Source organism: Camelina sativa, chromosome 3 (assembly GCF_030686135.1).
Source record: "Camelina sativa cultivar CO46 ecotype springtype chromosome 3, ASM3068613v1".
In the NCBI taxonomy this organism is placed as follows: domain Eukaryota; kingdom Viridiplantae; phylum Streptophyta; class Magnoliopsida; order Brassicales; family Brassicaceae; genus Camelina; species Camelina sativa.
In genome coordinates, this window is record NC_141882.1 from 793,639 (window position 1) to 820,682 (window position 27,044).

Sequence of the window (27,044 nt, forward strand, 5' to 3'; positions counted from 1 at the left end):
ACAACAACCGAAGCAAACCAAGTAATATAGTATATATAAGAAAAGAGAGAAAGAATGTAACTAATATAGTATACGACGTTCGATTGCAACCAGATGTCAGATACAACCTCAGCAAGCCTGGGACTCAACCATAAACCAGATGCAAACCCTCCGAGGCCCGAGGGAACGCCGTCGCTTAACTCTTTTAGCCTGGCAGTGCACTTCCTACTTGATTTGGACTGAGAAGAATAATCGCCTACACCGCTAGAACTTCAAGACCGCCGATCGCTACAACGCCTAATTGACTCCACAGTTCGGTGTAGAATTGATTCATATAGGGACTCAAATCCTACTTTGGCTGCCTCAATACTTCACCACTGGTTCTCCACACCTTAGGGTGATCGATTGACTCTTACTATTCCATCGACTAGGTTAGCCTACTACTAGGTTCAAGTCTACGATTTTTTGATTATGTTGTTTTTTGCTCATTGGGCCTAAACCCTCTAACAAACACTAAAGTTGGATGGACTTTTGTAATATTTTCCTTATTTCAGTTTTAATAGAAAGCTCGTTTACAAAAAAAAAAATTAAAGTAGAGAAAGTGGCAGTGATTGGTGAAGAAAATATGATTAGTGCAAAATCATGATACATATAATAATATAAAGTAAGGGGGTCGTAATTCGTAAAGTTAGACAAAATGCGCGGCTTTGAAACTGATAAAAAAGCAAGTTTTGGTGGCCAAATCCAAATCAATAAAAAACTTCCAAGAAGAAAGAAACTGTATTGTATTCGTAATTACTGTTTCTAAAAGTTTATAATTTTGACCCCAAAAAGAAGAAAAGCCTTTAAAGGGCCCTTCATGTGGTGGCATCTTTATCTTTTTTTTTTTGTTGAAAAAAATAATAATTAGATTATCTTAAAATATCACGAAATTATTATTTGTTTTCCTCAGCTTTTCTTATAATTTTATCTATATGATACTAATCTAAATAATTCCAGCATAATGATCTTTTAATTAAAAGATAATAGTATACCTGAGATCTACTACTATACATAGATCCTTCACATAAAAAAAATAAAAAAAATATTTTATACAACTCAATTACAATAAAAATATACGACCAATCCAGATTTTCGAATCCACGTGGCATTAGTGTATGATGTGCAACAAATGTGCTCATTAAATTTATAAAAAACAAATCTTCAAATTATTTTTTTTAGTAACGAATCTGCCTTAAATGTCAAATACTATTTATACAAAAATAAATAAATAAAGAAGTCAGTGAAATTGATGAATCCACCAAAATGGGTCAATCTTTGCACTGAAAGTTTTAATATACACAAACTTCACCTTTTTTTTAAAAAAAAGGAAGAAAGATATGTTCCCCAAAAATTTCATTTAACGTTTTGACTTTTTTCCCTAAAGTTTTCATTTAAATTCACAACTTGTTTTTTTCCGCCGACCTCTCACCCTTCGTTTTATTCATTAATACGTCTCTGAGTCTCTCTTCTTCTGTTTCATATACATAAATAAAATCCATCACGAGACGCAAGAGAGAGAGAGAGAGAGAGAGAGAGAGAGATAAGAACGACGAGGAGAGATCAATATTTTATTTTGTTTTCTTGATAAAATCCTGTTTTTTTTTTTTTGAATTGAATTTTGTTGATGGTCATCTAAAATTTTAAATCCTTTATAATTAAAAATTGAGAGATTCCTCTGCGATTGTGAGAAAAAGATGAAGTTTTGTAAGAAGTATGAAGAGTACATGCAAGTACAGAAGCAGAAGAAGAATCTTCCCGGTGTTGGGTTTAAGAAACTCAAGAAGGTTCTCAAGAAATGCAGAAGAAACCATGATGGTCGTCCTTCTTCCAAGATTGCTTTTATTGATCAACAACATGATGACCACAATTGTCCTCGTGGATGCACAGGTACTGTTCGATGTAATTCCCCTGAGAGTCGAGGTTTCATTAAAAATACCAGAGAGTGTTTTTAATGATTTGGTGGAATTTTTTTTTTTTTTTCTAGTTTGTGATGGGAATTTTTTCCCGGAGCTTCTCAAGGAGATGGAAGACGTAGTAGGATGGTTCAACGAGAATGCTCAGAAGCTTCTTGAGCTACATTTAGCTTCTGCTTTCACAAAGTGTCTTACTTGGTTCAAAGGCAATAGTCGTAAAACGAGCCATCTTGGTTTGATCCAAGAGGGCAAAGACTTGGTTAATTACGCTCTCATCAATGCCGTCGCCATTAGAAAAATCCTCAAGAAATATGACAAGGTTTGGTTTATGTATCCTATTAAAGATCCCAATTTTGAACACTTTTTATTCAATTTATATATATGTACTGTTTGCATCTTTTCTTGTCCTGCAGATTCATGAGTCTAGGCAAGGACAATTGTTTAAGACACAAGTCCAGAAAATGCGAATCGAGATCCTTCAATCACCATGGCTCTGTGAGCTTATGGCGTTTCACATCAATCTGAAAGAATCTAAGAAGGAATCTGGAGCTGCTTCTGTGGCTTCTCCTTCTACTCCTGTTCATGCACTGTTTGATGGTTGCTCTTTCACGTTCGATGATGGGAAGCCTTTACTCTCCTGCGAGCTTTCTGATTCCGTAAAAGTTGACATTGACTTGACTTGTTCAATATGCCTGGTAAGCAAAACTTTAAACGACTCGATAGAATCTCTATGTCAATAAACCTGTTGGTTGACTTATTAGTATTCTGAATTATACAAGATAGTTTCAGCCTATAGGGATAAAGTCTTAATTTTGTCGTGTCGAGGTGCTGTTCCACTCTCCTCTGGAAGATTCCGTTTCAAAGACCAAGTCTTTTTCTAGCATGTGACTGAGAGATACTTACGTAATGCTAGGAATAGGTCTTGAACTGACGTATTTTACAATTGATGGCGAAAACAGGACACGGTGTTTGATCCGATAGCTCTAACATGTGGTCACATATATTGCTACATGTGTGCTTGCTCTGCTGCATCAGTAAACGTAATTGATGGCTTGAAAACCGCAGAGCTAACTGAAAAATGCCCGCTTTGCCGTGAGGTTAGACTCCATTCTCCACTGCTAATTACAACTTAGTCTTCATTGTTTCATGCTCTTAATCCCTGTTTCTTTGTCCATTTGATATCAGGATGGGGTTTATAAAGGTGCTGTGCATTTGGATGAGCTCAATATCTTACTTAAGCGAAGGTAAATGCATATATGCAACCAATCTTCTTATAGTCTTTGAAACCTGCCTCTTAAGATTTGAGAATATCTGTGGAGAAAACTAAAAAACATGCAATTGCAGCTGCAGAGAGTACTGGGAAGAACGGCGTAAAACAGAGAGAGCAGAAAGGTTACAGCAGGCCAAGGAGTATTGGGATTACCAATGCCGAAGCTTCACTGGAATATAAAGTATATAACTTGCTAGTTTGAAGATTCTTGGCTTTGATAATAAGCTTTTGAAAGACTCAAATGTTGATTGTGATATGTTTTCCTCAGTGAGTATGTGTTTTTGCTTACACAGAGGGTGACGATTTGTTAGTGAAAAATGCAAACTCTACGCGTTCTCTATAATATATAGTTTTCATACCATAAAAGGGGTTCTCAATGATAATAAGTTCAAACAGTTGTCGTGTTGTTGTAAAAATTTATAACAATGACAATACAAAGATGAAAGATCTCATCATCATGCAACTAAAATAGGGTTCTTATCCTTGTAAATCTGATATCTTGAGCATAGCTTTCGTAGTGTCCCAACCGAATGCTGCATAGAGTTTAGCTTTCTGTCTCGGAACATGCCCTGTTCCAACAGATAGATGTTAGAAAGGAAAAAATCACACAAAGGAAAAAAAAGTGTGAGAATCAGTAGAGCTAATAAAAAACAAACCTCAAAGTCATCTCCATGTTTCTCAACCAAACGTCTTATATGAGTGCGTTGCATAGTCGTAAGCGGCTGTAAAGGAGCACTCTTTCCATCTTTTCTTTGCTTCCCCAAAGCTGACTTAAGATCTACACATCTCAGAACAAAGCATTTGAACAAAATTAGTTACCCAAAAAAATGGAAACTTGCATCCAACTCTGTAAACTGCTTTTAATAACCAGATATGTATCTATGAAGGTGTGAAGAATCCAAAGCTAATCACTTTCCCCCAAATTTGTCACTCTAAACCCTAATTTTCTAATTTGTCACTCTAATCCCTAATTTGCTCTCAGTTTAATGTGTCACTCTGAACCCTAATTTTCAAATTATTCTCAATACCGACTTAAACAAGAGACTAGTCTCCAGCTAGAAGCTAAAATGGAATTAAAAAACGTACCGTCTTCCTCGAGGTCGCTTCCAGAATCCATGGGCTCGAACTCCTTAGCAGTAGGGTCATCGGTGGATGGTTCTGGAGGTGGAGGAATGTTGAGGGAAGGATCCTGGATCATGTGGTCGATGCGAGAACGAAGCAAATTAGGGTTAGAGATGACGCCGAAGGATCTGTAGTTCTGGATAACACTAGCTTGGTCGTCCCATTCGGGGACATCGTCCCCCATGAGAGCGCGGAGCTTGGGTGGGAAGTTGAAAGCTGGCTTGAAGATATTAGGGTTTTTCTTCGGAAGAGCTACGCGAACTTTAGCCCTAGAGTTCCTATACTTTCTTCTCGACCTCGCCATCTCTGTCTCTCGCCGATTTTTTTTGGGATGAAGAAGGAAGCAAAAGAGAGAGAGAGATGAAGTTCGCGGCAAAGGGTTTTTACTTAACAAGGGTTTTGGAAAACGTTGTCGTTTTATTGTTTAACCTTTTTTTTCCCTCATTATTATAAAATTGTATTTTAATGAAAAATACGATGTTCCTTATCATTACAGTGAAATAGATTCATGTTCGCACTCCTAGCAAAAGATACACTGTAACCAGTTATATTCATAGTCCAATTCTGTATATCTTGATGGTTCAAAATTTAAACGAAATAATGCTTACAATAAGTATTTTACTATTTTAGGTAATTCTTAAACTTCGTTTGTGTCCGATCTTAAGCTTATAGACTACTGTAATAAGTCCTGAAGATCAACAAACTTGAAAAGTAGAGCTTCTTCTCACAAACTCTTCTGTCATCACAACAACCAAAAAAATTGCATGTTCAAAACAACATTTTAAGTTGACCAAAAAAAAAAAGAAGATCAAACCATATAAGAACTCAACAATCGAACAAAATAAAAGTAAGCAGAGGGAATTGATTTAAAAGATCGAACCATGCCGCAGTAATATTTCATAAACACATAAAACTCTTCTCGGTAAGTCATACCAACTGGTTTTAAGGACAGTGTCTTCATTTGTCACTCTTCACAGCCGTTTGCTCTTCGGTTTTCGCCTCTTCTGTCGCATGCGCAGGAGCTTGAGTTTCCTCCTTTTTCTCTCCAGACTTGGCTTCTTCTCCTGTAATATACAAAAATCATTTGGTTGCTCAGAGTTCTAATTGATTGATTACAGGACATAACACCGCGAAAACCATATCACTGCATCAAGAATGATCTGATCAAGGCTTTAAGCAAATAAAAGGGTATTGAAAAAGATCTCACCTTCATCATCACTATCTTCAAATTCTTCCATACCACCCATTCCTCCCATTCCACCAAGCCCTTGGAGGCCTTCCATACCACCCATGCCTCCCATTCCACCAAAGTTCTACAAGAAGAAGATAAATATTTAGTCCTCAAATCTTTTAAGCACACGAAACAAAAGTTAGCTGACAGTGTAAGCTAAAAAGCAAACCGAGAAATCCATTCCGCCCATTCCACCCATATCCATATCTTCAGGACCTATAGAAAAAAGGAGTAGAAGAAACCAAAATTAACAATGCCTACAGAATTATGCAAGTGCAGAGAGTGAAGATGAATAGATGTGGTCAAGAAAGTGCTAACCAGTGGGGGTATCTTCATCCTCATCAACCCACTTGTCCCAGTCAACTTTAACATAGTGAGGCGGTTTCCCTCCACGCAATAGCTTATTCCACCATTTAGGTTCTGCTTTCTCCAAGATGCAGAATATGCTTCTTAATCCGATGTTGATTTTGCTTTCCTGATAAAAAAAAAAAACAAAAAAAATAGGAGACAATTAGAAACCAAATAGAAAGAACAAATAAAATACAATAGCAAGAACAAGGAGACAAAGACTGATCATCTCACCTCTACATTGACCTTATCGTTAAGTTCAAGCTTAAGCTCAAAAAGCTGGTTATCAGATCCAGCTTTTGCAGAGAAATTAAAGACTCCTTCAGGATCAAGCTTAACATCTGCATCCTTAGCATCTGTCAATTGCACAGTTAGATAGACCTTATCCGCTCTCTCAGCCCACTTCACTTCTGGATGATGACTGCAATATCACACAGCAAAAACAGTAAGAAGATGATACAACTGTGCAATTGACAGATGCTAAGGATGCAGATGTTAACGAAAAACTGTAACTTTAAAGCCCTAAAAGCACAGATCCCAAAATCTCTTATTTCTCCACAAGGTATTCACAAGCGACATTGGTAAACGCAAAGAAGTTACTGAGCCGACACCATAAACCCTAGGTCTGAATCTAAACCCCTAAATATTTGTTTTGTTCCCAACTTAAAGGAAACTAAGAAAACCGTATCCCCAAATCCGCCAGAATTATATAAAAAGACGCAGACTTGATTTACCTCATAATATAAAACAGGAAGCAGAAGGAACTCGTGCGAAAACCCTAAAGAGTAACAACGATGATGACGACGCAAAGATTTTTTCTTTTGATCGAAGAATAGAGCCTCTCTCTCTGTTCTTTGGTTTCTTCAACTAGATTATGTTATAGAAGAAGAACATCGAGTGGTTATCGTATGCGTGCTAGTGTACAGAAAGTTAGTTGAATCATATAGAATCCAACGGCTGAGGTTATTTTTGGACAGAAAAAGCAATGATAGCCTTTTTACTTTTACTACTCTTTTTGGGCCCAAATTCAATACTTAAACCAAACTTATAGTTTTGGTATCATCTATCAATGCTCTTGTATCAGTTGTATGAATCCAATTGCCCAGTTTTTCAGAAAGCAAGAACAATTAAGTTTCTTGACAAAGTCACAAAGTAAGAACAATTAAGTATTCCCACTTATCCTAATAGATTAATGTTTTGAGTTTTTTTTTTTTTTTTTTTAATTTCTTGTTCTTAAAACAATGATTTCCTTAATTAAAAAAAAAATGAAATAATATTACTATTTCAGACTTCCCCAAGTAAGATGGGGTCAAATTTACGCAAACAAAACTAAAATTTAGAAATCTCAATATTTTCAGATAAATATTTAAAGAGGCCTTTGGTTGGTAGCTTGCTTCCTCAATCACAATGGTAGTAGCATTACGCGGAAGGAGAATCAAGGGGATCGAGCCTCCCCATCCCCGGATTCAACTGCATCCTCGTCTTTCTCACTGGGATGACTCGGGCATGACATCTGCACATCAACTACTTGTGGTAAGAGCTTGGTTTGACTGATCAAATTAAAACAGTTTGACAATGACAAAACGTATTGATACAACAAGTCCATCTGGTTTGGATGTTATGCTTAACTACCTTCAGTGCATGTTCTTTGGTTTTGAGATGCTTGGTGAAATTTTCAAAGCCTTGGCCAGATATATCATCGCATACTGAGCAAACCCAAGAGGCATGTTCACGCGTTTCACTGCACTTATCCTCCTCAAATTCCCCCGAATCTGTGAAAAAAAAAAGTAGCTAGTTTAGCAACAGATATGCATGTTGGACATTTCAACAACACAGTGAGAGGGGGAGTAGGGGACAAGCACACACCTTCGAGAAGAAATGTTTTCCAGAGGGACTCTGAATAAGGAGAATCACAAGGAAACGGCTGAATAATGTTGTATCCCAACCCTTGTAGATCGCCAATAACTTTGCCGAAGAATGTCGAATAGGGGCATATGGCCATCATATTAGTTGGAGGTTTGTAGGAAAAGGCCCACTGATACATAAGGTGAATAACCTCATCGGAATCTGTTTGAGAAACAAAAGACTTGAGACCCTCTCTATTCATTAAAGGAAAACAAATGTACTGTAGAAAGGGTAAAGGATGCGGAGATATTAACCGTAGGCGATGTCATTAAGTGCGATGTGATTAAGAACAATTCCAGAGGAAGAGACTGCTAGCAGGACATCATCAGGGATGTCAGTTAGTAGGCCAAAGGCATAGATGGTGAGAGGACCAGAGTAGCCTAATTCAGCCAAATACTGTTTGATAGTCGGACCGACCCTACGAGCATCACAACCAGCGGGAACAGGACACCTCTTGATGTCCCAAAAGACCGATGTTACAGCCACAAGCTGGTTGTCGATCCAGGTAGCCTTCATAGTTCAAGATAAACTAACATTGGTTAAAAATTGCGCATACAAAACTAAAAAAAAAAAAATTGAGAAAGGGAAAGTACACTAAGAGATTGCTAGAAAACGTTTTGATACGAGAAATCTGTTTGGTATGACTAGGATATGCTTAATTACCATCACTTCATGTTCTTCACTAGAGAAATGGGTGGTGAAATTTTCAAATCCTTGGCAGAAATGATCATAGCATACTGTGCAAAGCCAGGAGGCAGTTTCACACGTTCCATTACACATATCCTCCTTCAGTGCGCCTGAATCTGTGGGGAAAATAAAAATAAAGTAGCTAGATATAGGTTGAACAAGAGATTTGCTTGTAAATAATTCAAGCAGAGAGTGAGAAAGGACAAACACACACCTTTCAGAAGGAAGTCTTTCCAGAGGGATTCAGGATTAGGAGAATCATATGGACACAGCTCAAAAATATTGTATCCAGAATAATGTGGCTTTCTAAGAATTTGAGGGAAGGTAGACGGATTGGAGGATATGAGCATCATGTTAGCTGGAGGTGGATGACTCTCGGTCCACTCACACATAGTTTCCAAAATGCCTGTGGAACCTCCTGTTTCATTTCACAAAACTAAATATTTTAAAAGACTCTCTATTCAAACAAGGAGAAAAAAAACTGTAGAAAGCACAAGGATGAGAAGATACTAACGGAAGGGGACGTTGTTAAGAACGATTCCAGTAGAAGAGACCGCTCGCAGGATGCCATCAGGGACGTCTGCTAGTAGACCAAGGGCAATGATGGTGAGAGGACCAGAGTAGCCTAAGTATTTCAAATACCGTTTAATGCAGGGAGCGACCAGACGAGCATCATATTCAGGGGGAACCGGACACGTCTTGATATCCCAAAAGACCGATGTTTCAGCCACAGCCTTCTCCGTATCGAGAGTAGATGATGTGTGACCTAAACCGACGATTCTCTCCATAGATTGGTTCAAGACTTTGACTATCTCAGGCTCCTTAAGCAATTGATGAGAGATATTCACAGTTCACACCAACAACCAGACCAAAGAGTTTTTGTTATTTACTTATAATAATTCCTCATAATAGCCAGAATAGGGATCATATATTTTAATAAAAATTAGATATTAATGTGGGATTATATATTACTTCAAAAGTATTACCACTGCAAATAAATATTTCAACATTTAATTAAGTACTATTTACAGCTTTTTAAAATCTTATTACATAAACTTTGATGTCAAAGTTACTCATTAACAAGATCATGATAAATGTTATTTGTATCTATAATATGTTGACATGAGTCATGTTAATTCTAATTTTACTAAAACATTAAAAAAAAACTAAAAATTTAAAAGTAAAAGTTCTAAACCTATTGTAAAAAAATAAATCTACTAACTATCAATATTTGTTTATTCTTTCGTTTTTAATATTTTATATCTCTAAATTATCTAAGACTCTTATATTATCTTGCTTATAATTTTCAATTTTTATTTTTACTATGTCAAAGTTACCCATTAACAAGATCGTGACACGTGTTACTTGTATTGACATATGTCAATTCCAAATTTACTAAAATATTAAAAAAGGTAAAAAATCTAAACCTATTGTAAAAAGGAAATCTACTAACTATCAATATTTCTTTCTTCTTTTTTTTTTTTTATATTTCTATCTCTAAATTATCTAAGACTCATATATCATCTTGCTTATCATTTTAATTTTTTATTTTTTATTATGTCAAATTAATTATCTTTCAATTTCTCAAATTTTATTGGGTTGGTCATAAACTCATTGCAATCATGTAGATATTGTTTTTTTTATCCAGAATATTTTTTGAGTAAACAATTAAAAAAAAAAATAGTGGTTATACAAACTGTCACAGACAAATTTTGGTGGTGAAAAGGAAGTACATCAGATTGAAAGTAAATGAACAAAAATTGGTTTAATTTGTTCACAAAATCATTTTATAGGTGGTGATAAAAATAAACTTTAACAATAAAATATTTTTAGAAGTAAGAACATACTTTTAGTGGTAAAACATATAGTAAAATTGTACGTGGATTCTAATTTGACGGGTTAACTCCATGTAAAACATGAATAATTTGCGAAACTTTTTTGAAATTTGACAATATTGGTCTGTGGTTGACTTGATATTCCTAATGCTTGGTCTTGGGTTTGACCTCCTGTAATAATATGAATGTTTGAAAAAGTTTTGGTGGCTCATAATGTAACTTTAGATTATTGTCCTAATTGTAATAATAATTTTAAAATATAAAATATAAATCAGTATATTAAAGTAAAAATTATCTCTAACTAAGAATATTTATATATTTATTTATGAAAAATATATTTCATTTATAAAAAATATTAATATATTCTTTTAAAATTTTATTTTAGTAGAAGTTTTAAAAACCCCGCATCAAGCGGGTACTAATCTAGTTACTAATAAAATATAGCTCTTTAGATTTCTTTTAAAAGCTCTTATTAATTTCATAAGAGTTTAAAATCTGAAAATCAAAAGCGAAAAACCTTTCCTTTCCTTAGTTTGGACAAAGTCAATTACAGTATTAAAAAAAACTAAAAAAGGAAATTAAAAGAGAAGAGAGTATTAGACGTCGTCGTTGACAGAATCCACCGGCGAGATATTTTACAGAGATGATCGGCTTACTTCAACGTCTACATGGATCATCGGCGACTCTCTCAGCAGTATGACATTCTCAGGAGGTTTATAAGAAAAATATGATTTTGTTTCTTTGGTTTTGATTTCCAAGAAGAGAGAATTTTTGTTTTCTCAACAAACTATTTAATGCACGGCCCGGAATTACAGAGAAACAGAGTCAATACGGAGGCTACTAGGCAAATGTGAGAAGAGGGAGAAAGGGTGTGGGAGCATGAAACCGTAACCATTTTTTTTTTTGTCTTGTTCCATAAGTTAATTTGCCATTCCATGACCATGAGTTTCTCTTTTACAGTAGACAGTAGTTAATTATATAATACAAACAAACAAACATAAGTTTATTTAGTTAAACAAACACCATGGGCCTTCTTCACTTCTTCTTATCGTCCACACTTCTCGCCGTTGTTGTCACCATGGTTGGGAGCATTCTCCGTACGATGAAACCGAGCATTCGAAGGCAAACTGTCCAACAACAACTGCAATAGAAAAACAAATGCAATGGGGTCCTCAAAATTACGCAAGCAAAACTACTTGTGAGCAATGACAAAATATATTATTAATACAAGTCCGTCTGGTTTGGCTACGATGTTTTATTACCTCCCGTTGATGTCGCCTACTATTAACATGAGTGGTGTAATTATCAAAGCCTTGGCCACCAAGATCCATGTGGCATAATGAGCAAATCCAGAAGGCAGACTCACTGCATTTATCATCGTCAAGTGCCCCTGAATCTGTGGAATAAAAGTAAGCCAGTTTAGTTGACCAACATATTGTATGTAGCCAGTTAGTACTATTTCTTTCAGTACAAAGACAAACCTGCCAGAAAAAAGCTTTCGAGAGAATCACATCGAAGAATGTTGTATCCCCTTGATTCCAGGCGGGAGAATCATTGAAGGATTTTGCGTCGGAAATGACCATTATATTAGCTGGAGGTGGATTGCTACTGGTAAATGATAGTGTAAGAACTGACAATCTGAACAACGAAATAATGGTTTCTCTCAAACTCCTTTTTGATTAATAGAAAATCTGTTTACAAGTTTGTTCTAAACAATTTTCTTATCTCTTAAAACTCTTTAAAGAAACCTTACGCTCTCTCTAAGTTCTTAGCTCTTATCTTTTCTCTAAGACTAAAACTTAATAGCTAGATTAACTTTCTCTTGTTTGTGCTAAAGCTTACACATAGCTTTTGCACCCTATTTATAGAACTAGGTTTATTCCTTATTCTAATCCTAATGAGAATTGGACAATTTCCTTTTTCCTTTTAGTTTAGGAAATTCTCCTCTTTCTTTATGTTTACATTCCTATTGTAAACATGAAACTCTTCAACCTTCTAGAAGCTTCATGTGCCTTCCAATCCTTTGTAAAACTTCTGGCTTGTTAATCGCCGACATAAACCACCTGGTGCTCTGTTCTTCTGAAGTAGTTCATCCTTTTGAACAAACGTTGCATCTTCAATCTCCCCCTTTTTTAACTTTGTGCTTCACAAGCATCTGCTTATCAAAACTCATGAACACACTCAAAATAACTTCAAGACTTCCTCTTTAAAAGTTCCAAACGAAAAGTCATGTTTGCAAAATACACAAAATGAAATCAAAATAGTCTGCAACAAGCTTGCAGAAATAAAAGCTAGTTCCTTTTGAAATTTCAATCTGTTGTACAGCTCCCCCAGAATCTCTGAACTCTACTGCTCCCCCAAAAACTCTGAATCTCTGAATTCTTCTCCCCCTGCTTGTGAACACAATAGTAAAAAAAAACTCAAAGCATCTTGGATAAAGGATGACTCTGAATAAACCTTTGAACAACATCAGTGAGTCTTCGGAGCGCTTGAGCAGTATCGACCAAAGCTCCATATGAACTCTCTTCATCTACTTGACCAAACTATGACACACGAATGCTACCCAACTGAATTACCTCAGATGTCGAAGAAGAACCCTCCTCTGTTTGTCTTCAAATCGGTGTAGAGTCTTTATTCTCAGAAAGCAAATTGTACTTATCCGCATAAGCACGCCCAGTTCTCACATCTTTAGTGTAAAACTCAACAACCACTTCTTTTTCTGCAGCTGACCTGATGCAGCGCATAATTAGGATTATTTCCATTTATTTGTATTTTAACATTATTATTAATTATATGATTTACCTTTAGAGGTTTCTAGAATATTACAGAGATTTATTAGAGTTTTCTGGTTTTATTATAAATAGCCTATTCAGGCCTATTGTATGGGAGAGTTGATTTGATTAATAAAATTAAGAGCTTTTAGCTTTTGTGTGAAGAGTATTCACAAACCCTTGTTTTCGGATAGATCCAAAGAGATCTCAACGATTTCAGGAAGACATTGATCTTAGGTATTCTTAGACTAAATAAGATCTTTGTATTATCTTAGCTTCCGCTACGTCAGTTGGTATCAGAGCTTTGTCTCTTTAATTTCTCAATTGAAGAACAATTCTGGTGATCATGTTGATTAGCGAAAGTTTGTTTTTTGAAGAGAAAGAAAACCATGAGATCTACAGAGAGATCTATGGTGATCCCATCTATGACATCTATGAAGAGGATGTTATAGTTATGGATTTTGTTTTTCCACAAGCTGGTTTCAAAAATCGGCTCTGTGCAAATTTAGGGTTTGAGACAGAAGTTGTTAAAGAAGAGATCCGTGCAAATTCCGGGTCAGACTGGTTTGGTTAAAGTTTCGAGTCAGACCGGGTTCGTGCAAATTTCGGGTCAGATCGTTTCCGTGCAAAAATCGGGCAAAACCAAACAATGGGAGTGATGATGAATCTGCAAACATCGAATGTGCTGAAAACGTTGTTGAAGAATCGAGGGCGAATCTTTCTTGGCCGGAGGGAGCTGATGCAGCGAAGATACAAGATTCGAGGACAAATCTTTTCTTTGCCGGCGAGACCTGATGCAGCGCATAATTAGGCTCCTCCCACTTTTCCAGCACAATTTTCCAAGCAAGACGATCAATACCTCCTATTATGGATTTGATCATTGACTTCCAAAATCCATAGTTCCCATCATCCAAGACAACTTTATTGTTGTTGATGAGATCTCCGTAGCTCTCCATCTTGTCCGCAGAATCTCACATGTAATATTTCGAACAAGTGCTGCTCTGATACCAATTGAAAGTGTAAGAACTAACAATCTAAACAACGAAATAATGGTTTCTCTCAAACTCCTTTTTGATTAATAGAAAATCTGTTTATAAGTTTGTTCTAAACAATTTTCTTATCTCTCAAAACTCTTTAAAGAAACCTTACGCTCTCTATAAGTTCTTAGCTCTTATCTTTTCTCTAAGACTAAAACTTATTAGCTAGATTAACTTTCTCTTGTTTGTGCTAAAGCTTACACATAGCTTTTGCACCCTATTTATAGAACTAGGTTTATTCCTTATTCTAATCCTAATGAGAATTGGACAATTTCCTTTTTCCTTTTAGTTTAGGAAATTCTCCTCTTTCTTCATGTTTACATTCATATTGTAAACATGAAACTCTTCAACCTTCTAGAAGTTTCATGTGCCTTCCAATCCTTTGTAAAACTTCTGGCTTGTTAATCGCCGATATAAACCACCTGGTGCTCTGTTCTTGTATCAGTACTCTGTTCTTTTGAAGTAGTTCATCCTTTTGAACAAACGTTGCATCTTCAATAAACTCACAAATCAGACGTTCCACAGTGCCAGAAAGACTACTCTCTAATCAACAAGGAAAAACATCCATTATTAAGAAAGAAAGGCGCAGAGATAAGACAATCCTAACCAGTGAAAATGTTATTAAGAGAGACTCCACCGGAATAGACTCCTTCCAACACGTCATTAGGGACGTCTTTTAGTACGCCAATGGCAGTGATGGTGAGATGACCAGAGTAGCCTTTATTCTTAAGAAACAGTTTAATAGGCGGACCGACCCGACGAGGATGACAGCCACGTGGAACCGGACACATCTTGATGTCCCAAAAGACCAATGTTACAGCATCCATGTTTATCTGGGGAGCCTCACTTAGTGGTGCACTTAAGTGCTGGAGTGGCACACTTATAGTCAACAGCTTCGACAACTGATTGAAAACCAAACGCACATTCAGTCAGAAAAAGTGAATGACTATTTGGGGTCATTTTTAGGCAAACAAAATGAGAAAAAGTGAGAAAGGTAAACTACTTGGCCGTTGTCTTTGACTCAAAAATAAGTTAAATAAATGACAAAATGAAAAAAGTCTGTCCAGTTTGGATGGATTACCTTATCTTTATGGCATCTACTAAAGGGTGGATTTTCAAGTCGAACCAGCTTCACATTGCCCAGATTCTCCAGTGGACAATCCTCGAGTGGAGTAGGAGGTGGTGTTCTCGTAACCAACATCTGCTTGAACAACATATGAACAAAGGGTCAAAACTAGGAAGTGACGACTACAGGGTGTTTGACTAAAAAAAAAAAAAAGAAAAAAAACAGTTAAAAAAGTATCGATAACAATGCTCTGCTTGATTACCAGCTCTTCAAGATGGTCTTCATCAGATAGATGCGTGACAAAACTTTCAAAGCATTGGCTAGGAGGATCGCACGAGCACACACAGCAATCCCAGAAGGCAGATTCAAGTGTTTCCTCATCAAGTGCCCCTGAATCTGTGGAGAAATTAAAAAAGAAAAAAAGTAAGAAAAAAAAGTAAGGCAGTTGATCAGTCCAACAAGAAATTGAGAGAGAGAAGGAGAGGGCACAAACACACACATACTTGTGGTTTCCATAAGTAAGCTTTCGAGAGAATCAATTGGAAACGGCTGGAGAGGGTTGTAGCGATCCATTTCCAGATCCTCAGAGAGACCAGGGCAGGCTTTCCCATAGGGCTGTGTTTAACAACGATTCCGGAGGAAGATAACCCTCGCAGGACGTGCTCAGGTGTGTGTTTTAAGTTGCCCACGGCAGTGATGGTGAGAGGACCAGAGCAGCCTTAACTTCTCCAACGCCGATTGTATAGACGGACCGACCCGACAAGCATCGTAACCAACGGGAACCGGACAGCGGTCAATATCCCACCACACCGACGTTTTACCTTCTTCAACATCCTTTAATTTTAACATTAATTATAAAATCAATCAGACGTGAATAATTCAAAAATCCAACCTACGCACTTGAAATTGAACAACAGATTAAGCAATCTGAGACCAACCTCGATTAATAATATCGCCCGCCCAGGAGAGAAGATGAGAGATCTACAGACGGCAAGTTCTCGACCTTGTGAGCAGTCAGTCGCAGCTTATAGGGGTTTCTTTCAACTTTTCACTTTTTTTTTTATATATACGAAACTTATGGGCTATCTAAACTTATGGGCTCTAAATTTGTGGGCTAAATGTGTTAAGTTAAGTGATTTTAGAATTGTTAAGAATCGTGTATATGTCGGTTCATGATTGGTTGGACTAATTAACAAAAGAAAAAGAAAAAAATAGCTAATATTTTTTCTCCCCCTCTCTCTCTCTCGTTTCTCCGATTCTTTCTCAAATCTGTGATGAAGGTTCGATCCGTCGAACTGAGAGAAAATATGAGTCGGAAATGGGTTTTTGATCTGTCGCTATCATCATTCCAGCGACGCCGGTGGCCATCGACGTTTTCTGGTTCACCAAGTTAACCAAATCTCTGTGTGGGCTAACTGTGTAGGCATCATCACATATAGTAATATCATCAAGCAACTGTAGAATAGATATTGTACATCTCATCTATATTAATGATGTTTCTGAATATTTTTGGAGATAGAAAAGAATCGAGAACCAACAAAACCCATATTAGACAATTCAAGAGGGGAACTCTCTCTTCTCTCTCTCTCTGTACATAATTTCTATATAAATTTAAGAAAAAAAAAAGATCAAAAGAGAGATTTATAAACATTATTCATAAACAGACGAAAACACGATCTCTCTGTTTTCTCCTCCTCTCTTTTTACATGAAGTAGCTCAGTGATGTCTTCTTCCTCGACCCTCCTTCTCCATACAGCTCGTTCCATTGCTGAAGCTCGTTCATGTTCGATGAATCAGACGACACACTCGCACATACCTACAACAACAAATACCATTTAAAATCCCAAAAACCTGTGGAAAAAACTATGATTTCTTGTGTGTTTTAGTTTCTCAAACCTGATCATGTGCGGCCTTGAAGTCATTCATCGTCAAGGGTCTAATGTCTGTACTGCTATATAACTTAGGCATTGGTCGGTTTTCCGCTTCAGCCACACTCCTCTCCTGCGAGTCAACAAACCCCCCATGACTTTTATTAATCAAAACCACACATCATCATAACCCTTTACCATTTTAAAACAGAGCCATACCTTCTTTTCCATTTCCAGAATCTCTCGGATAGGAAGATGTGCCGCCGTCACACAAAGATTCTGCAAACCAAAACAACTGTTTTAGAATGTGGGTTTTTATGAAAACGGATTTTCAACTTTCTGCTTTGGATGGAGGAAATTACAGACCTTTAAGTCACTCCCTGAGTACCCATCTGTCATATTTGCTATAGCTTCTAAATCTACGTCTTGTGCCATCTCTTCTTTCGCCAAAATTACGCTCAAGATCTTTGATCTGTTTGCTGAATCAGGGAGATTTACCATCAACCTGCACAGAAGATTTACTGTAAGCGATTCTTCAAAGATGATGACAAAAGACACATAAAACAGAGAATAGTTGACGGTTTACTACCTTCTGGGAAGCCGTCTAATAACTGCTTCGTCAAGGTCGAATGGTCTGTTGGTAGCAGCCAGTACTAAAACTCTTTCTTTATCCTTTGTGCGTAAGCCGTCCCAGTTTATCATGAATTCGTTCTTCATCTTACGCATAGCTTCATGTTCTCCTGGATTCTCTCGTCTTCCTAACATGCTATCAACCTGAATAATTTCGTTCCCATTCAAAAGATTTTCAGAAGGAAAAAGATAATGTAATGCGGAGGAGAGCTGTTCTTAACGTCACGCAACATACCTCATCGACAAAAATGACGCTTGGAGCTATCTTACTTGCTAATGAGAAAACAGCTTTAACATACTTCTCTCCCTCGCCAAACCACTGCAAGAAATCTAGATGTCAAGTCTAATCTCAATAGGAAACATTACAGAGTCAGGTGACCGTTCCAAGTAATAAATACCTTTGAGGTAATGCTGGACATTGATATATTGATGAAGTTTGCACCAGCCTCGGTTGCTACTGCCTTTGCCAGCATTGTCTTCCCCGTACCAGGCGGTCCAAACAACAGTATACCCTTAGTAGGCTGCATTAAAAAAACAGTTATACTGCAATTTCCACTTTGCAGAGATGGAGTGAAACAGATATTTGAAAACTAGTACCGATAAACATACCTTTGTAAGCTGGCCCTTGCCAAACAATTTGGGTCTTTGAAGAGGAAGCATGACCAACTCCTTCAAGGTGTCTTTAACATTTTCCAAAGCCCCGATATCATTAAAAGATACACCGATATCACTTGGAGGAATGACGTCTGATAGGAGTTTTTTCTCGAATTCATTCTCAGTAACAACATCCTATATTAATATAGTAATTGTTAAATATCCAAAAGGTATTTGGGAGGCAAAGTAGCATCAGATTTATGAATATTACTTTGAGAGATTTCTTCGTGCTCTTGTTTTCGTTTTGAATCTCATGCAACATCTGCAGGCTATACGTGATGCTGCAACAAACGCCAAACGGTTATTTGCAAGAAAATATCACAACCGCAATCCTCATGATCTATATTTCAGAGTTTCTATCGAAGGATCACCTTTCTGCCGAGATGATAAGCTTGTTGTCTTTGACTGTAGGATCTGGGCAGTTCATAAGATGATGGCCATAAGCCCAGCCAACAACTTTCTCCACACCTATTAATCATAGGGTTTTTGATTAGACAAATAATCGGATTGTCAAGGACGAAAGACAGAAGGAAAAGGTTAAAGACGCCTACTATCAGAAGGAAAGGTTTGATCTTTGATGCACAAGGTTTCAAGGTCAGGGCAGACTAGATTGTTTTTACTAAGGACCTGCAACAACCATTAACAGAACATAAGGAAACGCACACACTAAAAAAAAAAAAACCAGGAACATTTAGATAGACACGAGACTTCATTGAAAGATGCTTACTGCACGGATGCTGGTGATATTAGCTTTAGCCTTCAGGATCTCTGAGTCACGTTCAAGTTTATCCTTCCAGTCCACTAGTAAAGCTTCATCCTATTTTGTTATAAGAACAAGAAGATAATGAAATATAAAAGAAACAAATGGCTTTAGACAACTAAAAGGGGGAAAAAAGGCTCAAACCTCAGGTAACTGGATGGTCACTTTGTTAGGAAATAGCCTCGTAATCTGTTTCACTGATTTAGGCATTTCTTTGTTCCTGTCCTGCAGTCTACCACCAAAGTTATCCTGCAGATGCCATGAAAAATCACTTCCAACACATCAAAGAGAGAGAGAGAGAGAGAGAGAGAGAGAGAGAGAGAGAGAATGTAATTTTTGCATACGTGTATAAGCTGCATCGTCAATTACAAGTTAAAAGTCAGAAAAAAGATTACATGCTTTGCAGTCTTAACAAAATGGAAATTATTAGAGATGAGTCGGGGTGTCATACCGGAAACGCAAGATCCAGCAATGCTGTCTGGTTGCTGCCAAACTTTGTGAACAAGAAACCTCCAGGGTGGGACTGCAAATGATATATCAAACAATCAAACTAACCATTTTGAGAGAAACTTAAGAAGATTAAAAAAGCCTAAGAAAGAGAGATTGAATAGAAATCCTACTTTTTCCTTTCGGCTGTCCAACTGGGTTTGTGAGGCTATAACAACAATATTCTCAGGTAAATTCTCCAGCTTGCTCTTCAAAGTTAAATACACATCAATGTTCCCCGACACAGATTTCTCAATGTCTTTCAGGAACAATATCAATGATCCTCTTTCAATTTCATTAAAAGCGACCTACAATATCATTCAAGAGGGGTTAAAGGGTCTCTGTAGTTTACAAAAACTATGAAATAATGTTCATATTATATAGAGAGGCAGCCAAAAGTGATAAGAACCACCTCAAAGATTTCATTGATGGCAAGTTTATGAGCATCGTCACTGGAAGAACTTTCTAAACGAAGTGAACTCGCTGCATACAAAGAAAGAATATCATTACTACATTTAACTTTTTAAATGAAAATCTGTAGATATTACTTATTAGCACGGGAATTACCAGTACAAAAAAAACCATGGTCGTCTTCACATAGGCCACCAAGATCATTGCCATCTGGTACCGACTTATCAAATCTAACCCCGATTTTTGAAGATCCATTGTCTTCAAACGCAAGTAGTACTTTTCCCTGGAAACCGTATGCCGGTCCCCTAGAAAGAATAGCATGAAAAAGAAAAGAGTTTTGATAACAATCTACATCAGAAGAAAAGACCTCAAAACAAAATAATAAAATAAAAACAACGAACAATACCTAAGTGGGGCTTGGATAGAAGCAAGTAAACTAGTTAAAGGACCTACAAACTTTACTCGATCACCTAAGAATTACAGAAACGCTTGTTCAGTAACATAAAAAGTGGCACAACAACAAAACTGAAAAATAAGACATAAGCAACCATACCTGCTTTGAAGGCGTAACTTTTTGAGGTTGCAGTTGACACTTCTTGCCTCGGAATAGCCTGAGAACTCAGTGTTGATCCACCTGTAATATTAGCCTCAACACTTGAAGTTGGTTTCTTATGCTGCATAACAGCAGCTTGTGCAACCTGTACAGCTCGTTTAGCAAGCACCGAAATTTTTTCATGCCTAGAACTTTCTTTGGTAGAATCTGCTTCCTTGGCTTTCGAACCCTGAAGCCATCCAGAAACAGTAGAGAATCAATGCTACCAGTACTGTTAAATCCCAAAAAAACAGATTGCCCGGACATATAGCTTCTAAAAATTTGAAACCAATAGTAAAGAGTGCCGATTTAATACAAATATGCTCACGATTTTAACAGACATAAAATCTGTTATGAATATGCATAAAAACACTCCGTAAGAAAAGGAAAAAGAATGAAAGTTTTACCCCAGGTAACAAGAGAGAGTCAACAATCATTAATTTGGCCCCAAAACTTTTAGCAAGCGCTTTTACCAACGTTTCCTGATATATCTCAGAGCCTTCAAATATCCCAGATGTGAATTTTGTTAGGAAAATGAAAATGAAGAACCAAAAAATTATAAACAAAACTTTGTTCAGAGTTTTCCTCATACCAGCTGGTCCAGAGAGCAAGATGCGGGGGCACGACGTTGACAAGTCTGATCCATACTTTACATACTTGCTTTCACACTTCATATGGACATATGTTGATGTTCTCAAAATATCCTTAGTTATGCCACTGTGAAAATTCAGAAAGTTATTTATCCAAACTTGAAACACCACAATACATATTTTCCATCTTGCCATAGCAAAGTATGATAGAAATTAAGAGCACTACTGACCTTAAGAAATATGGGAAGTCCTCAAAAGAAACTTGTATGTCCTGAGGATTGAGCACCCCTGCCCGCAGAGTATCCTTATGTGCTTGACGTCTAGCTGATACCAAAGCTGATGGACGGTCATAATCTTTCGGCGCTTGCCTCAATTCTCTTCGATCATCCACCAGTATTTTGGAAATGCTACCTCTTAAATCAAATTCAGAAGGATCCCCAAGTAAGCTAAAAATTGGTCGCATTTCAAAACGAGAACCAGGAATGTTTCCACCTTCAGCTTCTTGAAAAGGATCCATTCCATTTCCATCTGCATTCTGGTCATCGTTGGCAGCACAAGAGGTCGAAGCAGCAGTTTTCTCCGTTGAAGCAATAGCAGCATGATCATCATTAATATCATCATCGTTCATGTCAACATCCATGATACAATCATTGCAGCTAGAAGGTAGCACAGGAACCTCTGAATTTTGCTGCCTTTTGACACTCTTAGATGTAGGTGGTAGAAAAGGGACATTATGCAACTTTGATATAGACGCCAATAAAGAGGCCCCATCAACTGGTGAAGAGTCTCCTGCTCTCGTCTCAATATGAAACCCTTTCAGAGGGGCAGTCTGTGTTTCAAAAAAGCTCAATGAAGAAGCTCTGTCTTGAGTAGCAAGATTTTCATCTTTAAGAGGCTGAAATATCTGAACACTAGTCAAGAAAAAATAGAGATAATACGAACCTCATAGATAGATATATAAAAAGCAAAAAAAATATATAATCCCTAATTATGGAACGTGGATAACTTTCCAGATCACTTATAAAAGGATACATAAGCATGTTTCCCAGGGGTGCTGAAGACAACTTCATCGCCACCCCGCAGATTAACACAAGAACTCCTTTGGTAAATCTTGCCATTGACCTGAACAAGTAGACTATTCCCTCTTATCTCCAACGATGCAACTAATGGACCTCCGTGCTGCAAAAAAAAACATAATAAGTAAAAAGGCTTCCTGTCCCTTGGGCTAGTAGAAGACCAATCAGATAGTGTCCTTACCTCATACTGCTTAATTTCACATAGAACGGTGGGCATAGAATGATCTCTTATACATAAATCGCATCCTCGCCGTCCAACAGTAAACACAGAGCTTCTGATGATAATATGAGGGTTCTGAAATTATGATTAAAGGGCAGTCAGAAACCACATGTTAGTAGTAGTAGTCACAGGAAACTGAAAAATCCCACGACAGACTAGCTAGTTCATAATTCTTACTAATCCGCTACTTATTATTAACCATTGACTAACATATCAACAGGAAAACACAGAAGCTTCCTCTTCTAAAAGAGATGCACAAACGGCCAAGTTCATCAAATACAATACATTGACAGAAACTGCTCCGCAGTGACCCATAATATCAACATATATGTCCATGGCAGCAGACCAAACTCGACCCAATAAACCGAAAGCCACGATCTTTTACTAAATTCCCAAATCACAGACAGCTAAAACCCACTAGGCTCGCAGATTGTGCAACATGCAAACAACATACAAAGTAATCAGAAACAAAATCAACAGACCTGAGAATACTGAGAAATCAGCTTGGCCCAAGGAGCCTTAGCAATAGCAGTCCGCTTCTTAGAAGATTTAGATTTCTCAGGTTCCACCACCACATCACCTGCAAAGGCAAAGATAGATATGAGCAAGAAAAAAAAAAAGAGAAAACCTTTTATGTCATGCAAAGCAAAAGGAGAGAGAACATGCAAAGATGCGAACCTGCAGGGGTGGAAGGCGCCGGAATTGTGTCGGTCTCCATGGCCGGCACATCGGTGGTGGTAGTAAGTGGCCTTTCCGCATCATGAGTCTGCGGATCAGGAGTTCTCAGTTCCGGCTCTCCAGATTCCGATCCAGGATCCGAAACCGGCCCTCGGTTTTCAATCGGCAGCTCACTCGCCGACGAAGATGCTGCCGGTTCCGCCGCAGCCTATACCAAACCAAAAATCAACACAAATCGAAAACAAAATTCAAAAAAATAAACCCAGAATTGATCCAACCCTCGCCTCGCCTCATCGAATAGAAGAACGTATTGAGAAGAAGGGTGGGTTCGATCTTTAACCTTAGATCGTTTGGAAGGACGTGAGGAAGAAGTAGTGGTGTCGGGAGAAGAAGAAGAAGAAAAGCGCTTGGAGGCAGAAGAGCTACGTCTCGTCTCAACCATATCTCGTTCGTTCGTATTCAACGCCGCCGTCTCCGCCGCTTGATCCAAAGAAGAAGAGAAGAGACGCTTCCAGAGAAAGATAAAAAAGAAGAGGAATTGAAATAATTTTTAACTTATAAATAATTCTTAATTTATAAAAAAAAAGTGTGGCGTATCTGGACATATTTAACTTTTTACCATTTTCCTTTTTTGTTTGGTCATATATTTCTAAAAGCAAATTAACAAGTTTCCATTTTTTTAACTTTAAGGAAAAGTTTCTTTACTTATTTATTTACTGGATATATTTAAAATTAAAAAAAAAACGACAGATGTAATAATTAAATACAAAAATCAGCTCCCACTTGAGCTTTTGACTAAATTTGGCTTTAGATAAAATAGATTCCCATTAAAATAATCAAAAAATATCCAACGGTCAATATTTAAATTTTACTACAAGACTGAGAGAGAGAGAAAGAAGCATTAGAATATTCTGTGCCAGGCTACTTGTTTTCTTTGTTTTTTCTCTTCTCGTCAAATCTTTTGAGAGGTTTGCATTTGCATGTTGACAACTTGACGACATGCGTTTTAATTGGCATTTGAAAGTAACAATAACATTGTTACAGCTCCACATTATTCTTACGTTTTTTTTTTAAATCTAATCACACCCACCCGGACAGACAGCTGCCACAAGTGTGTGGTAACTCGTAACTGCTAGATTAAAAAAATCTCGTGTTTTTTTGTTGATATAAGAAATCGAAAATATAAATAATACGGATATTCTTAGGGATAAATCAGAACTGATTTTCTTATTAACGTAGAATTGAAACGAACGATTTACAGAAAATGACAATCAAAGAACTAAGTGCAGTTAATACGAAAATAATTGTTCTTCTCTCTCTAATTACCCAAAAGTGGATCCCTAGCTCTAACAATGACATCTGATATATATAGTGGGTCAGTGACCTAAGGCTTCTTCTATTTCTCGGTAAAATGACGATTTTGCCCCTGCGGCCAAATGGGTCATATCCATGACTTCAGGCCCTAAAATCTTGAGAGTATTCTATTTGGGCCTCAAAGAATGTTGGGGGTGAAATCCATAACCAACAATGGTCCCCCATAGTCCGACGACAGATGGCTTGCTTGAGCTCGTCGGGTACAATTTTGCGTCTTTTAGGTCCGTCTTGCAAAAGGAACCGAAGATTTTAGGAGCTTGAAGACCTTCCGGAAGGTTCTGGGATAAATAGTGCGTTGCACACGTTTTTCGAGATATCGAGAGAGCTCCGAGATGAATAGTATGTTGCGCACGTTTTTTGAGATGTCATGTCACCGTCACTTACTGTCGCGACGAGATGTCCTGATCGTGGTCCGACCGTCGGTGTGGAGCGAGGTCATGTGTGCGAGATCGAGCAGGTTGATGTGTCGCGCGGGTACGTTGCTTGGTTCGGCTTATTGGCGTGTTCGTATTAGCGAGATGGCGAGATGGTACAAGGCGAGATGGCTTGATACTCGACGAGATGACGAGGTGGCGAGATAGCGAGATCAAGATTCTCGGTGGCGAGGTCGAGATTCTCGGAGAAGAGGTGGTGAGATAGAGATGTTGGTGGTGCGCATCTCTTGATACGGAGGCATGCTGAAGTGTGTGTTGACGTGTGCGTGCTCGCGAGATACTATCGAGAGTCCCGCGGGATGGGCTTGGGGTAGATCGTGTTTACCACCTTGCGATGATGGTGTGACGGTATGGCGAGATGAGGCAGTTTGCAGTACGCAGTACGCAAGAAGATACGCAGTGCGCGAGACAGTACGCGGGGCACAGTACACAGGACACCATATGCAGTTTGCCGTTTGCGAGATGTCTTATTAATATCGCTTGTGCCGCGTCGATGAAACTTTGGCGAGGTGCAGACGAGATTGCGAGGTTCGTTTGAATCCGTATCGAAGACTTGTTCTACCGTGTTGATCCGTAGGTCGAGGCGCAGTGGCGACGATTCTGCGTAATAGTGTTTGTATAGAGTTTTGTAGCACGCGTGTTGTTGTAGAAAGGCAGGGGATAAAGTGACGACATCGGGACTGACGTTGCGCCATTATCTTTCCGGGGCGTGTCGAAGTATAGGTGATTTTTCCGCGTGGTGGTTAATGGAGAGGTAACTAGCTCGTGTATGTGTTGATGGACGCATGGCGTGATGGTGTTATATTTGACGCGAAAGAGTCATAGCTCATGTGACGATGTGTCCACTCTGATGCATGTCCAATCGGCGTGTTCAAGACCTGGCGAGGTTGAGATCGTGGCTTGCTCGATGTCCTAGCGAAATTGAGATTTTGGTGGAAAGGTGGCGAGGTGATACAGGGAGGAGCATACGGGAACGTCGTGGAATCGAGGGACGCATACGAAATGGCGAGATGACTTAGCTTGACATTGCTTGGAGCATACGAGGAAGTTGTGGCGTTGAGGCGTGCATACGAAACGGCTAGATTGTTTTTGTGATTGCACCTACATGTGAAGTCATGTCGTGAAGATGATCTCGAGCACTTCCCGGAGTTTGTTATCGGAGGCGCCGACGGGCCTATTCAAGAGTGATACGTCTTCTTATTATCGTTTATTCCTTTTTTTTGTTTTTTTTGTTATTGCGAACTTGGTTGCTTTATGAGCTTGGTCATTCGTACTTTTATTGATTATTTTTGGGCAAAGGTTGATTATTGCTGATTTTTGTCGCGCAAAGTTAGATTATTGCGAAATTACCCTCAAAATAGAGATGCGACGTTTTTCTTGTTTACATGGCATATTTTGCAGTGCAGGATGTCTCTTGGCTTATCCTGGATATGTTTTTCCCTAAAATGTCTTGAGTAGACAAGACGGACTTGTCGTACTGTTTTAGGTGCGGTATGCGTGACCGGCTTACCATGTGGGTGCTGCAAGAATTATGTGTGTGCGAGTCAGGGTCTCTGCTTACTCACTTCGCTTCCTGCTAGCTTATTGTGAGTCTAGGCTCGGCTTAAAATGTCCTACCAAAGTAAGGACGTGGATTATTTCACCACTGCACCCATGCGGAGCGCGTTTAAAACCGTACACCTGGCCAGGGCAACGATGTGCAAGCTAGGTGCGGCTTTTGCTTCCGGCTTATCCCGTGAGCTCGATATTGTCGAGCGTGTGACGATTTTTTTTGTTAGATGTTCTCGTTGCGCCAAATGTGGCAAGTATTGGTCTTGATGCGTGCTGGTGAATGTGCGGTGTTTGTCGGCAGCGCTGTCTGGTGAGGTTGGGGTTGAGTTGACTGCTTGCCCGAAGCTTGCTGCGTTTTTTGTTGCGAGATTGCAAGGCCGTGTCGCGTTGGCGAGCTCAACACTTCTACATATGGAATCATTGGCGAGCTCCATACTTCTCCGTATGGAATTATTGGCAAGCTTAATACTTCTCTGTATGAAATCATTGGCGAGCTCAGCACTTCTCCGTATGG

At 38.2% G+C, this 27,044-nt stretch overlaps 6 protein-coding genes across 9 annotated transcripts; 1 reads left to right on the forward strand and 5 right to left on the reverse strand.

Annotated features, from left to right (window-relative positions):
* The first annotated feature begins 1,281 nt into the window (after positions 1 to 1,281).
* On the forward strand, positions 1,282 to 3,570 carry LOC104760108 (E3 ubiquitin-protein ligase NLA). 2 transcript variants are annotated; one of them, XM_010482959.3, is made up of 6 exons: positions 1,282 to 1,908; positions 2,006 to 2,253; positions 2,348 to 2,629; positions 2,894 to 3,031; positions 3,120 to 3,178; positions 3,279 to 3,570. In XM_010482959.3, exons 1-6 carry the CDS (start codon positions 1,716 to 1,718, stop codon positions 3,382 to 3,384), a joined length of 1,026 nt encoding a protein of 341 aa, XP_010481261.2. In that variant the 5' UTR covers positions 1,282 to 1,715; the 3' UTR covers positions 3,385 to 3,570. The 2 variants fall into 2 exon arrangements, with proteins under 2 accessions (XP_010481261.2, XP_087363780.1); XM_087507654.1 differs by having other exon boundaries at positions 3,285 to 3,570.
* On the reverse strand, positions 3,538 to 4,712 carry LOC104760114 (uncharacterized). Its single transcript, XM_010482970.2, has 3 exons — positions 4,291 to 4,712; positions 3,861 to 3,982; positions 3,538 to 3,773 (listed from the first exon to the last, which is right to left on the reverse strand). The coding sequence occupies exons 1-3, from the start codon at positions 4,628 to 4,630 to the stop codon at positions 3,660 to 3,662; spliced, it is 576 nt and encodes a 191-aa protein (XP_010481272.1). The 5' UTR covers positions 4,631 to 4,712; the 3' UTR covers positions 3,538 to 3,659.
* Positions 4,713 to 5,030: 318 nt separating this feature from the next.
* Positions 5,031 to 7,009, reverse strand: LOC104760121 (uncharacterized protein OsI_027940). The gene is made up of 6 exons (XM_010482982.3): positions 6,640 to 7,009; positions 6,140 to 6,326; positions 5,876 to 6,032; positions 5,727 to 5,773; positions 5,534 to 5,639; positions 5,031 to 5,390 (listed from the first exon to the last, which is right to left on the reverse strand). Exons 1-6 carry the CDS (start codon positions 6,642 to 6,644, stop codon positions 5,284 to 5,286), a joined length of 609 nt encoding a protein of 202 aa, XP_010481284.1. The 5' UTR covers positions 6,645 to 7,009; the 3' UTR covers positions 5,031 to 5,283.
* A 150-nt stretch (positions 7,010 to 7,159) lies between these two features.
* LOC104778534 (uncharacterized) lies at positions 7,160 to 9,505 on the reverse strand. The gene is made up of 7 exons (XM_019239395.2): positions 9,012 to 9,505; positions 8,712 to 8,915; positions 8,474 to 8,613; positions 8,065 to 8,320; positions 7,772 to 7,972; positions 7,538 to 7,677; positions 7,160 to 7,418 (listed from the first exon to the last, which is right to left on the reverse strand). Exons 1-7 carry the CDS (start codon positions 9,283 to 9,285, stop codon positions 7,341 to 7,343), a joined length of 1,293 nt encoding a protein of 430 aa, XP_019094940.2. The 5' UTR covers positions 9,286 to 9,505; the 3' UTR covers positions 7,160 to 7,340.
* Positions 9,506 to 11,202: 1,697 nt separating this feature from the next.
* LOC104760131 (uncharacterized) lies at positions 11,203 to 16,302 on the reverse strand. Of its 3 annotated transcripts, XR_762851.3 has the most exons (8): positions 16,145 to 16,302; positions 15,710 to 16,040; positions 15,469 to 15,602; positions 15,222 to 15,341; positions 14,748 to 15,042; positions 11,814 to 11,970; positions 11,595 to 11,728; positions 11,203 to 11,473 (listed from the first exon to the last, which is right to left on the reverse strand). XR_762851.3 is itself a non-coding variant. In XM_010483014.3 (6 exons), the coding sequence occupies exons 2-6, from the start codon at positions 15,777 to 15,779 to the stop codon at positions 13,013 to 13,015; spliced, it is 669 nt and encodes a 222-aa protein (XP_010481316.1). In that variant the 5' UTR covers positions 15,780 to 16,040; positions 16,145 to 16,302; the 3' UTR covers positions 11,987 to 13,012. The 3 variants fall into 3 exon arrangements, 2 of the variants coding, with proteins under 2 accessions (XP_010481316.1, XP_010481305.1); XM_010483014.3 differs by lacking the exons at positions 11,203 to 11,473; positions 11,595 to 11,728; positions 11,814 to 11,970 and adding an exon at positions 11,987 to 13,062; XM_010483003.3 differs by lacking the exons at positions 11,203 to 11,473; positions 11,595 to 11,728; positions 11,814 to 11,970 and adding an exon at positions 14,157 to 14,683 and having other exon boundaries at positions 14,778 to 15,042.
* Positions 16,303 to 16,662: 360 nt separating this feature from the next.
* Positions 16,663 to 24,153, reverse strand: LOC104760151 (uncharacterized). The gene is made up of 27 exons (XM_019242827.2): positions 23,512 to 24,153; positions 23,172 to 23,379; positions 22,976 to 23,073; positions 22,455 to 22,568; positions 22,230 to 22,376; positions 21,428 to 22,101; positions 21,200 to 21,324; positions 21,015 to 21,106; positions 20,569 to 20,797; positions 20,422 to 20,485; positions 20,172 to 20,320; positions 20,017 to 20,087; positions 19,739 to 19,912; positions 19,570 to 19,641; positions 19,263 to 19,367; positions 19,086 to 19,175; positions 18,910 to 18,985; positions 18,730 to 18,826; positions 18,570 to 18,639; positions 18,314 to 18,493; positions 18,103 to 18,225; positions 17,940 to 18,023; positions 17,664 to 17,848; positions 17,441 to 17,579; positions 17,294 to 17,353; positions 17,103 to 17,207; positions 16,663 to 17,022 (listed from the first exon to the last, which is right to left on the reverse strand). The coding sequence occupies exons 1-27, from the start codon at positions 23,611 to 23,613 to the stop codon at positions 16,909 to 16,911; spliced, it is 3,747 nt and encodes a 1,248-aa protein (XP_019098372.2). The 5' UTR covers positions 23,614 to 24,153; the 3' UTR covers positions 16,663 to 16,908.
* Positions 24,154 to 27,044: the final 2,891 nt, after the last annotated feature.

Coding starts and splice junctions, on each gene's coding strand:
- LOC104760108 (XM_010482959.3), top strand. CDS start 1,716: ATGAAGTTTTGTAAGAAGTATGAAGAGTACATGCAAGTACAGAAGCAG. Junction 1,909..2,005: donor TTGTCCTCGTGGATGCACAG/GTACTGTTCGAT, acceptor TTTTTTTTCTAG/TTTGTGATGGGAATTTTTTC. Junction 2,630..2,893: donor TGACTTGTTCAATATGCCTG/GTAAGCAAAACT, acceptor TGGCGAAAACAG/GACACGGTGTTTGATCCGAT.
- LOC104760114 (XM_010482970.2), bottom strand. CDS start 4,630: ATGGCGAGGTCGAGAAGAAAGTATAGGAACTCTAGGGCTAAAGTTCGC. Junction 3,983..4,290: donor AAGCGACCTCGAGGAAGACG/GTACGTTTTTTA, acceptor TGAGATGTGTAG/ATCTTAAGTCAGCTTTGGGG. Junction 3,774..3,860: donor AACATGGAGATGACTTTGAG/GTTTGTTTTTTA, acceptor CTGTTGGAACAG/GGCATGTTCCGAGACAGAAA.
- LOC104760121 (XM_010482982.3), bottom strand. Junction 5,774..5,875: donor GGATGAAGATACCCCCACTG/GTTAGCACTTTC, acceptor TTTTTTCTATAG/GTCCTGAAGATATGGATATG. Junction 5,640..5,726: donor TGGGCGGAATGGATTTCTCG/GTTTGCTTTTTA, acceptor TTCTTCTTGTAG/AACTTTGGTGGAATGGGAGG.
- LOC104778534 (XM_019239395.2), bottom strand. CDS start 9,285: ATGGAGAGAATCGTCGGTTTAGGTCACACATCATCTACTCTCGATACG. Junction 8,321..8,473: donor GTGAAGAACATGAAGTGATG/GTAATTAAGCAT, acceptor TGAACTATGAAG/GCTACCTGGATCGACAACCA. Junction 7,419..7,537: donor CCAAAGAACATGCACTGAAG/GTAGTTAAGCAT, acceptor GTTGATGTGCAG/ATGTCATGCCCGAGTCATCC.
- LOC104760131 (XM_010483003.3), bottom strand. CDS start 15,779: ATGGATCGCTACAACCCTCTCCAGCCGTTTCCAATTGATTCTCTCGAA. Junction 15,342..15,468: donor AAGACCATCTTGAAGAGCTG/GTAATCAAGCAG, acceptor TTGTTCAAGCAG/ATGTTGGTTACGAGAACACC. Junction 14,684..14,777: donor GTTGGAAGGAGTCTATTCCG/GTGGAGTCTCTC, acceptor CTTGTTGATTAG/AGAGTAGTCTTTCTGGCACT.
- LOC104760151 (XM_019242827.2), bottom strand. CDS start 23,613: ATGGTTGAGACGAGACGTAGCTCTTCTGCCTCCAAGCGCTTTTCTTCT. Junction 19,368..19,569: donor TGCTGGATCTTGCGTTTCCG/GTATGACACCCC, acceptor TGGCATCTGCAG/GATAACTTTGGTGGTAGACT. Junction 17,023..17,102: donor TCAAGGCCGCACATGATCAG/GTTTGAGAAACT, acceptor TTGTTGTTGTAG/GTATGTGCGAGTGTGTCGTC.